This window comes from Musca autumnalis, unplaced genomic scaffold (genome assembly GCF_047663935.1).
Source record: "Musca autumnalis isolate F117 unplaced genomic scaffold, ASM4766393v1 scaffold_1, whole genome shotgun sequence".
NCBI classification, from domain to species: domain Eukaryota; kingdom Metazoa; phylum Arthropoda; class Insecta; order Diptera; family Muscidae; genus Musca; species Musca autumnalis.
In genome coordinates this window covers 318,723,642-318,741,838 of record NW_027411644.1, presented here as the reverse complement: position 1 = coordinate 318,741,838, position 18,197 = coordinate 318,723,642, and the positions used below count along the sequence as shown (strand labels likewise).

Sequence of the window (18,197 nt, the reverse complement as noted above, 5' to 3'; positions counted from 1 at the left end):
TTTATGGACCGTACGCATACTTATGTAAGACTGTGTATATCACGTTTTCTTGCCGCTGTTAGATATTCCATTGTGAATGCTGAATTTGCCGACCGTTTGACGAAACATATTCTAAAGTTAATATAAAAACTGCCTAGAATAATACAGCAGAACATAGCAGAGTTTGTCCCCTGCCTTAGCCTAAGTCAGCTTGCGACGGAAGCCGGACTTTGGTTGGGTCTGGAATTTCTTCTCAGAATCCGAAAGCTCAGCAGTCGATTGCGCGGCCGGGCATACCTTCTTCATGTTCGAGTTCACTTTGCAGTGAAGTTTTTTTAGAAGTTTTTGCGGATTCTGAAACTAATATGTTCATGGATGAGAAAAATCAAAAAAAAAAAAAAAAAAAAAAAAAAACAAGTAAAAAAGTGTCAGTCGGCTTTGCCGATAGATACATACCCTCAGCCAATGTGAAGCGAAACCTCTTCAGAATTTCGTGGCCCTTTTTGGACAACTTGCCTACAAAAATGTGGATTAGGAATTAACTGCACTAAGACACAAATGTTGAACTTTTGTAGTGCAGGGAGGGAGGACCGATATGGGCTATTTTAGAAGTTAACTAACTTTTGACAAAATATTAGGAGATCCAAAGTTTGGACCAAATTGGTTGCCCCATTCAAGTGATATCGTCCTAGCATTTAAGTGACATTTTTTAAATATTGGGGAGAAGTACCAAAAGTTGTGGACCGGTATTGCCCATGAAACTAAGTTTGTATATAATATGACGAAGACCAAATGTTGGAACAGTTCGAGAGGTATCGTGCTCTCCAACCGCCACATATGGTGACGTAGGGGTTTTTTTTACACCTTTCGGGCTTTTTGCCTAAGAAATGTGGACTTGCCCCTGAAAAAACTTTTACCGTCGCAATGGAGGTAGCGAATGCAAATCGCTTCAACAAAAATCAAAGTGATTCCAGAGCAGGTCTTAAAGTGAACTTATCCGAAATTTTGTGTGAGAGGTACCAGATGGAGTAGACAAATATAGTCCATATTCGACCGTGATCTATATCTGGTAGATATATTAGGATGTGCAAAGTATAGATTATCGTGCGCAAAATTTTTCCGAAAATTTTGAAGTTTTGTGGGGGAGGTACCTGAAGGAGTGGACCGATATAGCCCATCTTCGAATTTAAACTATGTTTTGATAAAATATTACGAAGGCCAAATTTTGGACCGAATCGACAGATCCGTTCGAGGGTTATCTTGCGCTCCAACCACTACACATGGTGTCATAGTGGCTTGTTGCGCCTTTCCGGCCATTTTCTCAGGAAGTATGGACTTACCTCTAATGAAACTTGTACCGTAGTATGGGGGGAAGTGAATACAAGTTGCTGCAACAAAAATCAAAGCGATTCGAGAGCAGGTCCTAAACTGAACTTATGCGAAATTTTGTGTGGGAGGTACCCGAAGCAGTGGGCCGATTGAATCGATATTGGAACCTCATCTAAGTCTGGTAGAAATTTCACGATGTGCAAAGTATGGACCAAATCGGTTACTCCCTTCAAGAGTTATCATGCCCACAAATTTTCCGAACATTTTGGAACTTTTGTGAGGGAGGTACCGGAAGGAGTGGACCGATATAGCTCATCTTTGAACCTTAACTAAGTTTGGACAAAATATTACGAAAGCCAAACTTTGGACCGAATCGGCATATCCGTTCCAGAGTTATCTTGCGGTCCAACCACTACACACGGTGTCATTGGGTTTTTTGTAACATTCAGGCTATTTTCTTAGGAAGTATGGACTTGCCCCTAATGAAACTTACAGCGTCGAATAGAGGACAGCGAATATAACTTGCGTAAACAAAAATCATAGCGATTCGAGACCAGTTCCTAAACTGAACTTTTCCGAAATTTTGTGTGGGAGGTACCCGAAGGAGTAGACCGATTGAGTCCATATTGGAACCTCATCTAAGTTTGGTAGAAATTACACGATGTGCTAAGTATGGACCAAATCGGTTATTCCTTACAAGAGTTTTCGTGCGCACAAATTTTGCGACAATTTATGAACATTTGTGGGGGAGGTACCTGAAGCAGTGGACCTATATGGCCCATCTTCGAACTTAAATCGAATATGGACAAAATATTTCGATACCCAAAATTTGAACCGAATCGATTGATCCGTTCGAGAGTTATCGTGCGCACCAGCCAGCCAGACAGACAGACGGACGGACCGACGGACATTGCTAGATCTACTTAAAATTGTCTGAAACGGATATCGTACAAACATACTTGGGGTCTAAAACCATTATTTCGATGAGGCACATTTTTGGTCGTATCAAAGTGTAAATACCCTCTTCTAAAGGCTGAGGGTATAAAAAAAACAACAAAATCGTCGGAGCGATTTTTAAAAAATCACGATCAGTTTTCACATTTTTAAGTTTTTTTTTAGGTTTTCACGATTTTGCTTGGAGACCGCAAGTGAGACCCATCGCGATTTATTTAAAAACTCTCCTACCCTTTGATACGACCAAAAATGTGCCTCATCGAAATAACGGTTTTAGACTCCAAGTATGTTTGTACGAAATTCGTTTCAGACAATTTGGAGTCGATTTTGCCATATCCATCCGTTTGTCTGTCTGGCTGGTGCGCACGATAACCCTCGAGCGGATCAACTGATTCGAACCAAATTTTGGGTAGCGTAATATTTTCCAAACTTACTTTAAGTTCGAAGATGTGCCATATCGGTCCACTCCTTCGGGTAATAATAATTGTTCCACTAACATCCAAGGGGGGAAAAGGAAGACTTCTCTCATATCAATGAGTGCACCCGATTAGCTCAATGATATGGGACCTACAGTTTATCGCCGAGTCCGAACGGCGTGTCCTAAGACACCACTTGTAGAGAAGTTTTACATGTCTGAAATACTCAGGAAATCGTCAACATTACTGAGGGGTATTTTGGCTCCGTTGAAAATTTGATTTTGCACGACCTTCTTCGTGCAAGCGACACCATTGCACCACGATGGCAGTCCTTCGGGTTCCTCCCCCACAAAAGTTGAAACCCTCGAAGGGAGCAATTGATTTGGTCCAGACTTTGCACATCGTATTAGTCCTTCCAGATATATTGGGTTCGAATATGGACTATATCGGTCCACTCCTTCGGGTACCTCCCACACAAAATTCGGATAAAGTGAACTTTAAAGCTCCTCTCGGATAGTTTTGAAATTTTTACAGTAGGTTGTCCTTGCAGCTCCCTTTACGACGGTACAATTTTTTTCAGCGCAAGTCCATACTTCCTATAACTAAAATGGCAAATCCGCAAGATAACTCTCGCTGGGAGTTTCTGGTTGGTCCAAACTTTGCACATCGTATTATTTCATCCAGTCACGTATCAGGTCAGCTCCTCTCGCGTCGTTTTGATTCTTTTTTCAGTAGGTTGTTTTAGCGGCCTCATTAACAACGGTAAAATTTTTTTCCGGAATGAGACAATAACTCCTGAGATTATGGTCCAAAAACTTCAAAACCCTGCCGGCACATACTAAAATGGCTATTGTTCAAGATAATCCTAAAACTTTTACAATACTTTCTTCCAAACTTAGTTTAACGTAATTTAATATTTCGAGTCCTTTAGGAAAAAGTTTGGTTACTAAAATGTTTGGTATATGTCAACGATTTGGTATAGCCCCACATTACGGTACCTAATGTGGTCCGGTACCTAGTGTGATATTCCACTGAGTTTCTCATACTCCTCTTCCTCCCTGTATTGGCCAATAGGTATGATCGACTATTTTCACATCATCAAATCTTCGATTTTAAACTGCAAAATAACACATACCTTGATTGTCCAACCGCATACTTGTTCATAAATAAATGCAAATGTAATTCAATAAACTGACTTAAATTACAAATATATGTATGTCCTATTTCTTCTTTATTCGTTCCCAAATAAACCATGAGAATATCCTAATGAGATGAATTCATTATATAACTTAGGTATTTCCAAGAATTCTACAGAATAGTTGGTTAAGTTATTTTGCTATTTAGCTAAATTGTTTATTGGATTTTCCCAATACAATTTATAGAATCAATAACAAGATTATTAATTTTAATACATCTGTCAATTATGTATGTGAAAATGTGTATAAAGCCACCTGAGGAAAATGTTACGCTGATAAGAAATTAAATTTACCCTCGTTAAACCATTTGGAATTATAAACAAATGACTCATTGAACACCATGCCAAGTGCTGTTTTTTTTTCCTGTAACTCCTGCAATACCTCTTTGGAGTTATATCTAGTTAGGTTAAACTTGTCCATGGAAACATGGGAACTGTTAAAATTCCATCAATAAATAATTCTATTTTCATTCAAAATTTCTTGTGATTTTAAGACGTGAACTAAGTAAAATAAATTTTATAAAATCCAACTTAAATTTTATATAATAAAACTCAAATTGCTAACTTGAACTGATATTTTTCCATGAGTGTATAATTGATGATTCAAATCACTTACGCTAAATATAAGCAACACTCAGAACTGAATTGAATAAATAGAAAAACAAAAATTGAAACCTCCACACAACGCTTCAGCACAAAGGCGAGCAAAGTACATTGCTCAAAAGGGGAATTCCTTTCGAATAAACGAATCTCAATTAAAAGTGTTTTTCTTCGCAAGTGATGTTATTTTTTCCACTCATTACATTACTGCTGCTGCAGTTATTGGCAATAAGTCATGGTGAAGACGTACTCACGGTTGATACCACAGCCGGGGCCATAAAGGGTGTGCGTATGGAAAGTCGTTTGGGTGCCAAGTTTTGGGCATTTCGTGGAATACGTTACGCTGAACCCCCAGTGAGAGAATTACGCTTTCAAAATCCCCAACCGGTAAAACCATGGAAACCCAATGTATTCGATGCCACCAAAGATGGCCCAATGTGTCCTCAAGTAACGGTAAATCGAACATGGCTCTCTGAAGATTGCCTGCGTTTAAATGTCTATACCAAGGATACAAATAAATCGGGCGGTTTGAAACCCGTCATAGTTTACTTACATCCAGGAGGATTTTATGCCGTATCAGCCATAAGTGCCTATGCAGGACCACAGAATTTCATGGATCGTGATATCGTTTTGGTAACAGTAAATTATCGTTTAGCTTCTTTGGGATTCATGGCTACTGGGACAGCTGATGCACCCGGTAATATGGGTCTTAAAGATCAAGTCGTCGCCCTTCGTTGGATACAAGAACATATTGAGCAGTTTGGAGGTGATCCAAACTCGGTTACCGTTTGGGGCTACAGTGCCGGTAGTCTTAGCATTGGTTTACATTTAATGTCACCCATGACGAAGGGTTTATTTCATCGTGCCATAATGCAAAGCGCATCACCGTTGGGACAATATCGTTATGCAAATCATCAATTGCACTTGGCCGAGAAGCAGGCCAAATTGCTGAAGTGTCCTGTGCAACCCGTCAAGGATATGGTCAAGTGTTTGAAAACGGTAAGTGAAATACAGAATGACAGTTCAGGCAACAAAAAAAATTTTTTTTCAAAAAGTCCTTCCTTGTGACTCCTCTGCGAAGCTAAAGGGAATCTTTGTGAATAAGCCGAAGGTAGTCTTTATAGACGGGATTTTTCAGCGAGAATCTGAAGGTAGTCTTCATTCTTCAGATGATATAACTGAGCTTAAGTAGTCTGTGAATGGGGCTAAATGAAGACTCCCCCGTTCTATAACGACTCCCTCCAACTCGTCTAAAAATACTGTCTTCAGCTCGTCTATAAAGACTCCCTCCAGCTCGTCTATAAAGACTCCCTCCAGCTCGTCTATAAAGACTCCCTCCATCTCGTCTATAAAGACTACCTCGAGCTCGTCTATAAAAACTCCCTCCAGCTCGTCTATAAAGACTTCCTCCAGCTCGTCTATAAAGACTCCCTCCAGCTCGTCTATAAAGACTACCTCCAGCTCGTCTATAAAGACTCCCTCCAGCTCATCTACTCCCTCTAGCTCGTCTATAAAGACTCCCTCAGCTCGTCTATAAAGACTCCCTCCAGCTCGTCTATAAAGACTCCCTCCAGCTCGTCTATAAAGACTCCCTCCAGCTCTTCTATAAAGACTCCTTCCAACTCGTCCATAAATACTGCCTTCAGCTCGTCTATAAAGACTTCCTATAGCTCACATATATAAAGACTCCTTCCAACTCGTCCATAAATACTGCCTTCAGATCTTCCATAAAGACTCCCACCAGCTCGTCTATAAATACTCCCTCCAACTCGTCTATAAGTAGTCTGTGAATGGGGCTAAATGAAGACTCCCCCGTTCTATAACGACTCCCTCCAACTCGTCTAAAAATACTGTCTTCAGCTCGTCTATAAAGACTCCCTCCAGCTCGTCTATAAAGACTCCCTCCATCTCGTCTATAAAGACTACCTCCAGCTCGTCTATAAAAACTCCCTCCAGGTCGTCTATAAAGACTTCCTCCAGCTCGTCTATAAAGACTCCCTCCAGCTCGTCTATAAAGACTCCCTCCAGCTCTTCTATAAAGACTCCTTCCAACTCGTCCGTAAATACTGCCCTCAGCTCGTCTACAAAGACTCCCTCCAGCTCGTCTATAAAGACTACCTCCAGCTCGTCTATAAAGACTCCTTCCAGCTCTTCTATAAAGACTCCTTCCAACTCGTCCATAAATACTGCCTTCAGCTCGTCTATAAAGACTTCCTATAGCTCACATATATAAAGACTCCTTCCAACTCGTCCATAAATACTGCCTTCAGCTCGTCTATAAAGACTCCCTCCAACTCGTCTATAAAGACTCCCTCCAGCTCTTCTATAAAGACTCCCTCCAACTCGTCCATAAAGACTCCCTCCAGCTCGTCTATAAAGACTCCTTTAGCTCGTCTACAAAAGACTCCCTCCAGCTCTTCTATAAAGACTCCCTCCAACTCGTCCATAAATACTGCTTTCAGCTCGTCTATAAAGACTCCCTCAGCTCGTCTATAAAGACTCCCTCCAGCTCGTCTATAAAGACTCCTTCCAACTCGTTCATAAATACTGCCTTCAGCTCGTCTATAAAGACTTCCTACTCGTCCATAAATACTGCCTTCAGCTCGTCCATAAAGACTCCCACCAGCTCGTATATAAAGACTCCCTCCAACTCGTCTATAAAGACTCCCTCAGCTCGTCTATAAAGACTCCCTCCAGCTCTTCTATAAAGACTCCCTCCAACTCGTCCATAAAGACTCCCTCCAGCTCGTCTATAAAGACTCCCTCAGCTCGTCTACAAAAGACTCCCTCCAGCTCTTCTATAAAGACTCCCTCCAACTCGTCCATAAATACTGCTTTCAGCTCGTCTATAAAGACTCCCTCAGCTCGTCTATAAAGACTCCCTCAGCTCGTCTATAAAGACTCCCTCAGCTCGTCTATAAAGACTCCCTCAGCTCGTCTATAAAGACTCCCTCAGCTCGTCTATAAAGACTCCCTCTGCTCGTCTATAAAGACTCCCTCCAGCTCTTCTCTAAAGACTCTTTCCAACTCGTCCATAAATACTGCCTTCAGCTCGTCTATAAAGACTCCCTCCAACTCGTCTATAAATACTCCCTCAGCTCGTCTATAAAGACCCCCTCCAGCTCGTCTATAAAGACTCCCTCCAACTCGTCTATAAAGACTCCCTCAGCTCTTCTATAAAGACTCCCTCCAGCTCTTCTATAAAGACTCCCTCCAACTCGTCCATAAATACTGCTTTCAGTTCGTCTATAAAGACTCCCTCAGCTCGTCTATAAAGACTCCCTCCAGCTCGTCTATAAAGACTCCCTCCAGCTCTTCTATAAAGACTCCTTCCAACTCGTCCATAAAGACTCCCTCCAGCTCGTCTATAAAGACTCCCTCCAGCTCGTCTATAAAGACTCCCTCCAGCTCGTCTATAAAGACTCCCTCCAGCTCTTCTATAAAGACTCTTTCCAACTAATCCATAAAGACTCCCTCTAGCTCGTCTATAAAGACTCCCTCCAACTCGTCTATAAAGACTCCCTCCAACTCATCCATAAAGACTCCCTCTAGCTCGTCTATAAAGACTCCCTCAGCTCGTCTATAAAGACTTCCTCAGCTCGTCTATAAAGACTCCCTCCAGCTCGTCTATAAAGACTCCCTCCAACTCGTCCATAAATACTCCATCCAACTCGTCTAGAAATACTGCCTTCAGCTCGTCTATAAAGACTCCCTCCAGCTCGTCTACAAAGACTCCCTCCAACTCGTCTAGAAAGACTCCCACCAGCTCGTCTATAAAGACTCCCACCAGCTCGTCTATAAAGACTCCCTCCAACTCGTCTAGAATCTTTCAACATAAAGACTCCCTCCAGCTCGTCTATATAGACTCCCTCCAGCTCTTCTATAAAGACTCCTTCCAACTCGTCCATAAAGACTCCCTCCAGCTCGTCTATAAAGACTCCCTCCAGCTCGTCTATAAAGACTCCCTCCAGCTCGTCTATAAAGACTCCCTCCAGCTCTTCTGTAAAGACTCTTTCCAACTAATCCATAAAGACTCCCTCTAGCTCGTCTATAAAGACTCCCTCCAACTCGTCTATAAAGACTCCCTCCAACTCATCCATAAAGACTCCCTCTAGCTCGTCTATAAAGACTCCCTCAGCTCGTCTATAAAGACTTCCTCAGCTCGTCTATAAAGACTCCCTCCAGCTCGTCTATAAAGACTCCCTCCAACTCGTCCATAAATACTCCATCCAACTCGTCTAGAAATACTGCCTTCAGCTCGTCTATAAAGACTCCCTCCAGCTCGTCTACAAAGACTCCCTCCAACTCGTCTAGAAAGACTCCCACCAGCTCGTCTATAAAGACTCCCACCAGCTCGTCTATAAAGACTCCCTCCAACTCGTCTAGAATCTTTCAACATAAAGACTCCCTCCAGCTCGTCTATATAGACTCCCTCCAGCTCGTCTATATAGACTCCCTCCAACTCGTCTATAAAGACTCCCTCCAACTCATCCATAAAGACTCCCTCTAGCTCGTCTATAAAGACTCCCTCAGCTCGTCTATAAAGACTTCCTCAGCTCGTCTATAAAGACTCCCTCCATCTCGTCTATAAAGACTCCCTCCAACTCGTCCATAAATACTCCATCCAACTCGTCTAGAAATACTGCCTTCAGCTCGTCTATAAAGACTCCCTCCAGCTCGTCTAGAAATACTGCCTTCAGCTCGTCTATAAAGACTCCCTCCAGCTCGTCTATAAAGACTCCCACCAGCTCGTCTATAAAGACTCCCTCCAACTCGTCTAGAATCTTTCAACATAAAGACTCCCTCCAGCTCGTCTATAAAGACTCCCACCAGCTCGTCTATAAAGACTCCCTCCAGCTCTTCTATAAAGACTCTTTCCAACTAATCCATAAAGACTCCCTCTAGCTCGTCTATAAAGACTCCCTCCAACTCGTCTATAAAGACTCCCTCCAACTCATCCATAAAGACTCCCTCTAGCTCGTCTATAAAGACTCCCTCAGCTCGTCTATAAAGACTCCCTCCATCTCGTCTATAAAGACTCCCTCCAACTCATCCATAAAGACTCCCTCTAGCTCGTCTATAAAGACTTCCTCAGCTCGTCTATAAAGACTCCCTCCATCTCGTCTATAAAGACTCCCTCCAACTCGTCCATAAATACTCCATCCAACTCGTCTAGAAATACTGCCTTCAGCTCGTCTATAAAGACTCCCTCCAGCTCGTCTAGAAATACTGCCTTCAGCTCGTCTATAAAGACTCCCTCCAGCTCGTCTATAAAGACTCCCACCAGCTCGTCTATAAAGACTCCCACCAGCTCGTCTATAAAGACTCCCTCCAACTCGTCTAGAATCTTTCAACATAAAGACTCCCTCCAGCTCGTCTATAAAGACTCCCACCAGCTCGTCTATAAAGACTCCCTCCAGCTCTTCTATAAAGACTCTTTCCAACTAATCCATAAAGACTCCCTCTAGCTCGTCTATAAAGACTCCCTCCAACTCGTCTATAAAGACTCCCTCCAACTCATCCATAAAGACTCCCTCTAGCTCGTCTATAAAGACTCCCTCAGCTCGTCTATAAAGACTCCCTCCAACTCGTCCATAAATACTCCATCCAACTCGTCTAGAAATACTGCCTTCAGCTCGTCTATAAAGACTCCCTCCAGCTCGTCTAGAAATACTGCCTTCAGCTCGTCTATAAAGACTCCCTCCAGCTCGTCTATAAAGACTCCCACCAGCTCGTCTATAAAGACTCCCTCCAACTCGTCTAGAAATACTGCCTTCAGCTCATCTATAAAGACTCCTTCCAGCTCGTCTGTAAAGACTCCCTCCAGCTCGTCTATAAAGACTCCATCCAGCTCGTCTGTAAAGACTCCCTTCAGCTCGTCTGTAAAGACTCCCTCCAGCTCGTCTGTAAAGACTCCCTCCAGCTCATCTGTAAATACTCCCTCCAGCTCGTATATAAAGACTCCCTCCAGCTCGTCTATAAAGACTAACTTCAGCTCATCTATAAAGGCTCCCTTCACCTTTTCTATGAGGTCTTCCTTGAGCTTGCATCTCTGTAAAGATTTTCTTTCAGCTCGTCTATGTAAAATTCCTTTGTCATTTTCGTATCGTTTAAATTTATGTATTTATCTTCCCTTATAGAAACCAATGCTCGATTTCGTGGACAGCCTACAAGCAATGTTTGAATATGAATGGAATCCCGTACTAAATTGGTTGCCAGTGGTGGAAAAAGACTTTGGCCAAGAGCGTTTTATTGTTGAAGATCCATATAAAACAATGATTGATGGAAATATTCACAAAGTCCCTTTGATAACGGGTATAACCGAATATGAATTCTATTATTTGGGATATTGTAAGTCACAAAATTTCATTGAAATTGTTGAATACCTATGATCCATATTTTTTCTTTCTACAGCCACTCTACGCAATGACACCCAGCGTGAACGTTTCAATCAGGACTTTGCCAAATATAATCCAATTTACTTTTTATATGAACGAGATACACCGCGATCGCGCAATATCAGTCAGGAGATGCGTTCGTTTTATTTTGACAATAAAAAATTGGAATATCCCCAGTCGTTGAAGCGTTTCGGTGAACTATACAGCGATGGTTTGATATGTTTCGAATATCATCGATTTTTACAAATGGTCTCCAAATACGTACCGGTTTACACCTACTTGTTTACATATAAGGGACGTTATAGCCATTTTAGAAATCCCGATACAAATGAGACTTTGGGTAAATTAAGCACATTATTGGCCCTCGAATAAAACTATTACTAAGTTTTTATTCTCTAGGTGCCATGCATCACGACGAACTCTTGTATTTGTTTAATGTTCCCTTGATGACACCAATGTTTGAAAAAACGGATCCAGAAAATGATACCATTGAACGTTTAACACGCATGTGGTATGAATTTGCCAAGAAGAGGTAAGTGGGGGAAATATTAACAAAAATTGTGAGAATTAATTCCTTTCTTTCCATTCTCTGTTTCTTGCTTTTGCAGCGATCCAAACAATTGCACCGATGATTACCTTAAGAATATTAAATGGCCTCTTTATGACCAATCGAAGAAACAATATTTGGAAATTGGTAACAATTTAAATGTTAAGACGAATGGCATATTTCCTCAACGCATGCAGCTTTGGGATCGTCTATTTCCCCTGCAGGATATGATAAATAGAAACTTATAAAATATTTGTTTAACTCATTAAATATCATAACAATAAATTGTAAAATACTTTCTGTTGCTATAAGTCGGCATCAACAACAATGTAATTTATGTAAAATATGAATATCTAAGGTTTTCGGCACTACTGTAGAATTCTCTTTCCTAACTGTAGTGCGATTCTCTAACTCTTTTTTGAGTTACCGACAAAAATCGTTAACATTAAAACGCAAAATTATGAATGAAAAGTTCAAATAAAAGTTGACAACACAGTTGCTATCGGTAGAACTTTATGACTACTTTTTATTGGTCGCTAACTTACCGAATAACATCGTTAATTACCGAAATTATAAGCATTTTAATTTTACCGACATTTGTCGGTAACTCAAAAAATGAGTTAGAGAATCGCACTACAGGACGTCTAAAAGAACTCGTATATACATTTGGCCTGTTCCCGTACTTTATAAAGTGGTAAAAGTCGTAAAAGTTTTAAAAGTCGTAAACGATTTTCATATAAATTTTGTGTACGGGAACGCAAAATGTGTAAAAGTGGTAAACATTGTAAAAACTTTTTAGTTCTGGAACAGAGCTATCACTAGCAAAGGGCCCGCCACGAATGCTGATAGGAAATAAAAACAACAACAAACAATGTTTAATACCGTAATGATGATCTCTGAAAACTTTGTTGTACCACTTCCTATTTTAATTGAAATAGAATTTCATTTAAGTTCTATTTCTAAAAGTTAAGTTAGATTTTCCAAAAAAATCGGACATATCTAACCTTTACAAATCAGCAGCGAGGCATTTCAATTTATGGCTTTCTGTCCTCTGAGCGTAAAAACGTTTCTGCAAAAAAATTGTCGCATAGGTCTACGTTTCCTTATGGACTTTCAAACGTTCAGAATAAAAACACAAATTTATTGAAAAACAAGTAAGAAAAGTGTTAAGTTCGGCCGGGCAGAACTTTTTATACCCTCCACCACGAACTGTATTGAAGTGAATTCCAACAATTCCGAAAATTGGGAGATATCGCCCTATGGGGGCTATATGAGGGCGTTGAGCTATACCGACAAATTTCAGGTGGAAAGTTGTATACCCTTAACGAAGACTAACTACCAAATTTCAGTCATTTCGGTGGGATATTGATGTCACAAGCTTCAAAATACCGAAAAGCAGGAGGTACCGTTCTATGGGGGCTATATGACGACGCGGACCTAATCGATAAATTTCAGGTGGAAAGTTGTATACCCTTAATCAAGACTTACTACCAAATTCCAGTCACTTCGGTGGGATATTGAGGCCACAAGTTTTAAAATACCGAAAATCAGGAGGTACCGTTCTATGGGGGCTATGCTAAGGCGTGGGCCTGTACCGACAAGTTTCTGGGAGAAAGTTTTATACCCCCAATGAAGACTAAATACTAAATATCAGCCATTTCTGGGGAATATTGAGGCCACAACCTTCAAAACACCGAAAATCGGGAGGTAAGTTCTATGGTTCTATATCAACAAAGTTCATATGGAGCGTTTAATACCCCAATTGAAGACCAAATACCAAATTTCAGCCATTTCTGTGGATTAATGTGGCCACTACCTTCAAAATAACGAAAATCTGGAGTAACCATTCTATGGGGGATATGAGGGCGTGGACCTATACCTACAAATTTCTGGTGGAAAGTTTTGTACCCCCAACAAAGACTAAATACCAAATTTCATCCATTTCGGTGTGATAATGAGGCTAATGGAAACTATCGTCCTATGGAAACTATGTCAAAACGTGGACCTATGTAAACATTTTATGGTAGAAATGTTTCTTAGCTTCCGGAAATACGAAATAGAAAGTTACAAGCGATTCTGTGGTCAAATGGGACTAATACATTCAAAATATCGTAAAGTGACGCGTACTATATACGGGACCTATATAAACAAACTTTTGTAGAAATATTTTTTAGCCTCTGAAAACACATAATACCAAATTACAACCGATTAGGTGGTCAAATGGGACAAATATTTTAAAAATTCCTTAAAACGATGACGCGTCACGCGTTACTTTGTATGGGGGCAATACGAAAACGTAGACCTACATAGCCCGCTTTCAATACCAAAAGTCCTACGTATATAATAGATTTTACCAAAATTTCATCCACCTACTTCAATCCGTTCGGACGCTAGAGTGATTTCCACAGACGGACAGATGGACGGACTTGGCTATATCGATGTAGAATTGCACGCTGATCAAGAATATATATAGTTTGTGGGGTCTACAATGATTATATCGAGTAGTTACAAAAGGAATGACAAACTTAATATACCCCCCATCTTATGGTGGAGGGTATAATAAAAACCGCCTTCGCGTTCGCATAAAACCTTTGGTACAATATTCAAACTCAGAACCTTATCTAAAATTTTACAGTTTTATCCCTACTTGTTAGCCCAATGCCTATAACATTACATGTAGAAACATGCCATACATTTTTATATGCTGTTTATATTAGAGCTTTTTGCAGGGTTAACCTTCTTTATAAGGATTTATTTGAAATATAAGCAATGGAATTGACATTTAAAACCCAGTCGGTTTGTTAAATCCGGTTATATATAAACGGGGTATTAGTCTGAATTTGCATAACCATTGTGATCTAATCCCAACAGTGACTCTCATAACAAATTTCATACCGCTTGATTTACCAGTTCATTCAGTGCTTCAATGTGTAGTACAATTAAGAAATTCTAAACCATTTATTTTTTATTATCCTTTAGAACTTTGCCTACACTAATAGAATTATTCAAAATTCTATCATTTCAGTTTTAATCCTACACCCAAGCCAAATCTAGAACGTTTTTGTAGCCTAATAGGTGGTATTTTAATAGCACCTCCATAGCTCAGTCAACAGCGACCTTCATACAAAATTTCAGAATTTGTGCGCATTTAAAAATGGTACCAAAGTACTTTCCGTATAAACTTCAAAAAATACTCCTTATATCAACTCTAAATACCAACCGTTATTCTCATTGCCAGCTCTATCTGTTGCCCTACCATATCTTAACCCCGTACACCAACAGTGGCTCTAATTTGAAATTCGAGCTCCTGACACGAAATAAAATTTGAGAACCATTTAGTAATTTTCGTATACTTATGGTACGTATTTTTACATCCAAATAAATGTCTTAACCCTACATACAAACACAGATATTAGCACCAAAATTTCGACTTCCCCCTCTATTCCTACACCCGATTTCAAATTTATTAGAACATAAACACTAATTTCTGAGATTTCTTTCTCATCTCCATTCTACACTTCAACAGTGATCTTTATACTAAGCTCTTTTTCTTCTTTGTCTGCTTTAAAGTTTGCTGCTTCACAGGAAATCTCTCTTGTCCACTTCCGAAGAACTGGAGGCCGTGTTCATAATTACTTTGAGAGCATCCGTTTGCAACCTGTATCTAAATCCTAAGTGGACAGCAGCTGGTCCCTTAGTACAAATGTCAAGCAGAGGCTTAGAAAGCTGGAACGGTTGCGTTTGAAAAACAGTTGGCGTTGTGGGATCCACATCTACGGCTTCTGTACAGCGGAAAGCGGATGTCTGCTTGGATCAAGCGATTCGCTATACAAACGTGCTCGCTAGAACAGGTGGGACGGCACCTGCAAGTTGTCAGCCCCAACATCGTCATAGGGTACAGAGGGCCAATCACTCTCTTACCCGAAACATAATCGATTACTGAAACTTCAAATAATACAGAAAACAACGCCAAAATAACGATGACGACCTTAAGCACACGGAAACGGATAAGAATCGCTCAATGGAATGTAAGGACGCTTCGGGAACCATTAAGGCTAGCACAATTAGAAGCTCAAATTGCTAAGTTCAAACTGGATATCACAGGTATCAGTGAAATGCGATGGAATGGAAGTAGCGAACTAATAACTGAAGAAGGGAATCTGGTTATATTCTGCGGTAAGGAGTCTAGAGGCGAAAGCGTGGTCGGATTAGTAATCTCAAAACAAAATCGAACATCTCTCATCTCCCGGCGTGCCATATCAGATCGCATAATCACTGCAAGATTCCGAAGCAACATCAAAAAAAGTGTATCCATCATACAATGTTACGCTCCGACAGAGGATGCTGGCTCCTCAATAAAAGACGAGTTCTACAACCAACTGATCGCAACACTGCGAAAAATCCCCAACCGCGACATTATTGTGCTCATCGGAGACTTTAATGCAAAAATCGGAACCGAAAATAAGGGCATTACACTCGTAATAGGAAAACACGGCCTAGGCTTAAAGAACAACAACGGTGATCGTCTAATATATCTCTGCCAATCCTTTGACCTCATAATTGGTGGGTCTATATTTCCCTACAAAAACATACACAAATACACGTGGACATCCCCAAATAATCAAACCCGTAATCAAATCGATCATTTATGCATCAGTCGTAAATGGAGAGGCTCGTTACAGGACATGCGCACAAAGCGAGGAGCAGATATGGACACAGACCACGAACTTTTAGTTGGCACTATTAAAATAAAGCTTCGTCGAAATTATAAAGGAAAATCGAACAAGTAAAAAGGTATCAGTCGGCTTTGCCGACAGAGAAATACCCTCAGCCTGTGTATATTGCAACATTTTTTCCCAAAACTTTGGGCGTTTGAACCCGCAAAAATGACTAAAAGGAGTGGATCGACATTGACCGTTATGGCTGGAGATCCACAGCCACAACATATGGTGCCATAGGGGGTTTTTGCACTCTTCGGGCTCTTTGCTCAAGAAGTATGGACTTGCCCCTAAAAAACTTTTACCGTCGTATTTGAGGCAGCGAATGCAAGTTGTTTCAACAAAAATCATAGTGATTCGATATCAGGTCTTAAAGTGAACATATCCGACATTTTGTGTGGGAGGTACCGGATGGAGTGGACAAATATAGTCCATATTTGAACCTGGGCCCTATTACACGAAACAACTTATCAACTTTTCATTTTGCACTTATCAATATTTTTGACAATGCTCAAAGTTAAGTGTTCCACAGAACCATTATTTTTGGATAAGTGAGAAGTTGTTAATTATAAAGTGAGTTTGCTTACTTTTCAAAATAATGTAGCTCTTTTTTTGATTTCTGTTCCACAAACGTTATTTCTGCTAAGTGAAAAGTTGTAACGGCAAAGCGTATTTTGCTAAGATTTTGCAAAAAAATTTGCTCTTTCGTTCCACAGAAAACTCTGCATTTTGATTTTGCAGATCAAATTTTGATAAGTTTGCCATAAATTTGCGAGGTAAACGTTCTCTTTGCCAATGTACATTGTTAAAGCGAGATTTTGTTCGGAAATACTGAAAACACGGTTATGACAAGAAATTGTAAAGATTTTTCCGAACTTCTACCCTCTGAATCAACCATCCTACTTCGAACTCTCACTATCCGAAATTCCACCCTACGAACAACCCCATTCCGAACTTCCACCCTGCGAACAACCTTACAAATCGATGTTTCTCGATTTTACATTTAGACTAAATTCTATTTGAGAGACTATTTTTATTTATTACTATACCCTCCACCATAATATTTCATTTGTAACTCATCGAAATAATCATTTGCGATCCTATAAGGTATATACGTATATTTTTGATCAGCGTAAAATTCTAAGTTGATTCAACCAAATCCGTCCGTCTGTTGTAATCACGCTATCTTACGAACGAGTTGAGATAGGGGGATGAAATGCTGTTCACACGTGTCTTAAATCAAGTTGGAAGTTGAGCTTTGTTATAGCCCCCATATAGCAGTGCCGTCGATTTCAGCTATTTTAAGGCTTTTAGCTACATTTTCAGAACGAATTAGTCTTAATATGCTTCCAAAACTTACCGACATAGGCACATCTTTTATTTTAGCCCCCATATACCGCCCTATTTTAGCTAATTTGTGGTTATTAGCTACATTTCCAGGCCGAATTAGGTATAATTCAGTCAATCACCAAGAAACGTCTCCACAAAAAATTATGGATATAGGTCTACGTTTTTTATAGCCTCCATATAACAGTACCGTCCGATTTCAGCTATTTTAAGGTTTTTAGATACATTTCTAGAACGAATTAGTTATAATTTGACAAGTAACTTCTCTACTTTGTGGAGAAAGAAAACTAATTACACTATGCCGAACATAACGCTTTTTACTTGTTTGATTTCGCTTAATTTTATTGTATTTTATTTTATTTGTATTTCCCTTCATTTTATTTTAGATTATTTTATTTCACTTAATTTTATTTTACTTTATTTTATTAATTTTTTAACTTTAATTTTATTTTATTTCACTTCTTTTATATTGTTTTATTTTTTTATTTTATTTCATTTTATTTTTTATTTTATTTTACTTCATTTGATTTATTTTGATCTTATTTTAATTTATTTCGTTTAATTATTATTGGTTGCGGCGTACCAACTCTTTTATATATTTCTTTGAAAAATCGGTGGTTTGTTATTTTGATGAACTATTGTAAACCTTTGAATAATGTAATGTAACATCGACTTTGATTGATTTTCATATATGGCCCGGCCTCTTAATACTTG

At 39.8% G+C, this 18,197-nt stretch overlaps 1 protein-coding gene across 1 annotated transcript; it reads left to right on the top strand.

Moving 5' to 3' along the window:
- The first annotated feature begins 4,542 nt into the window (after nt 1–4,542).
- Nucleotides 4,543–11,751, top strand: LOC141390006 (carboxylic ester hydrolase-like). Its single transcript, XM_073962396.1, has 5 exons — nt 4,543–5,472; nt 10,614–10,824; nt 10,888–11,211; nt 11,271–11,403; nt 11,480–11,751. Exons 1-5 carry the CDS (start codon nt 4,654–4,656, stop codon nt 11,664–11,666), a joined length of 1,674 nt encoding a protein of 557 aa, XP_073818497.1. The 5' UTR covers nt 4,543–4,653; the 3' UTR covers nt 11,667–11,751.
- Nucleotides 11,752–18,197: the final 6,446 nt, after the last annotated feature.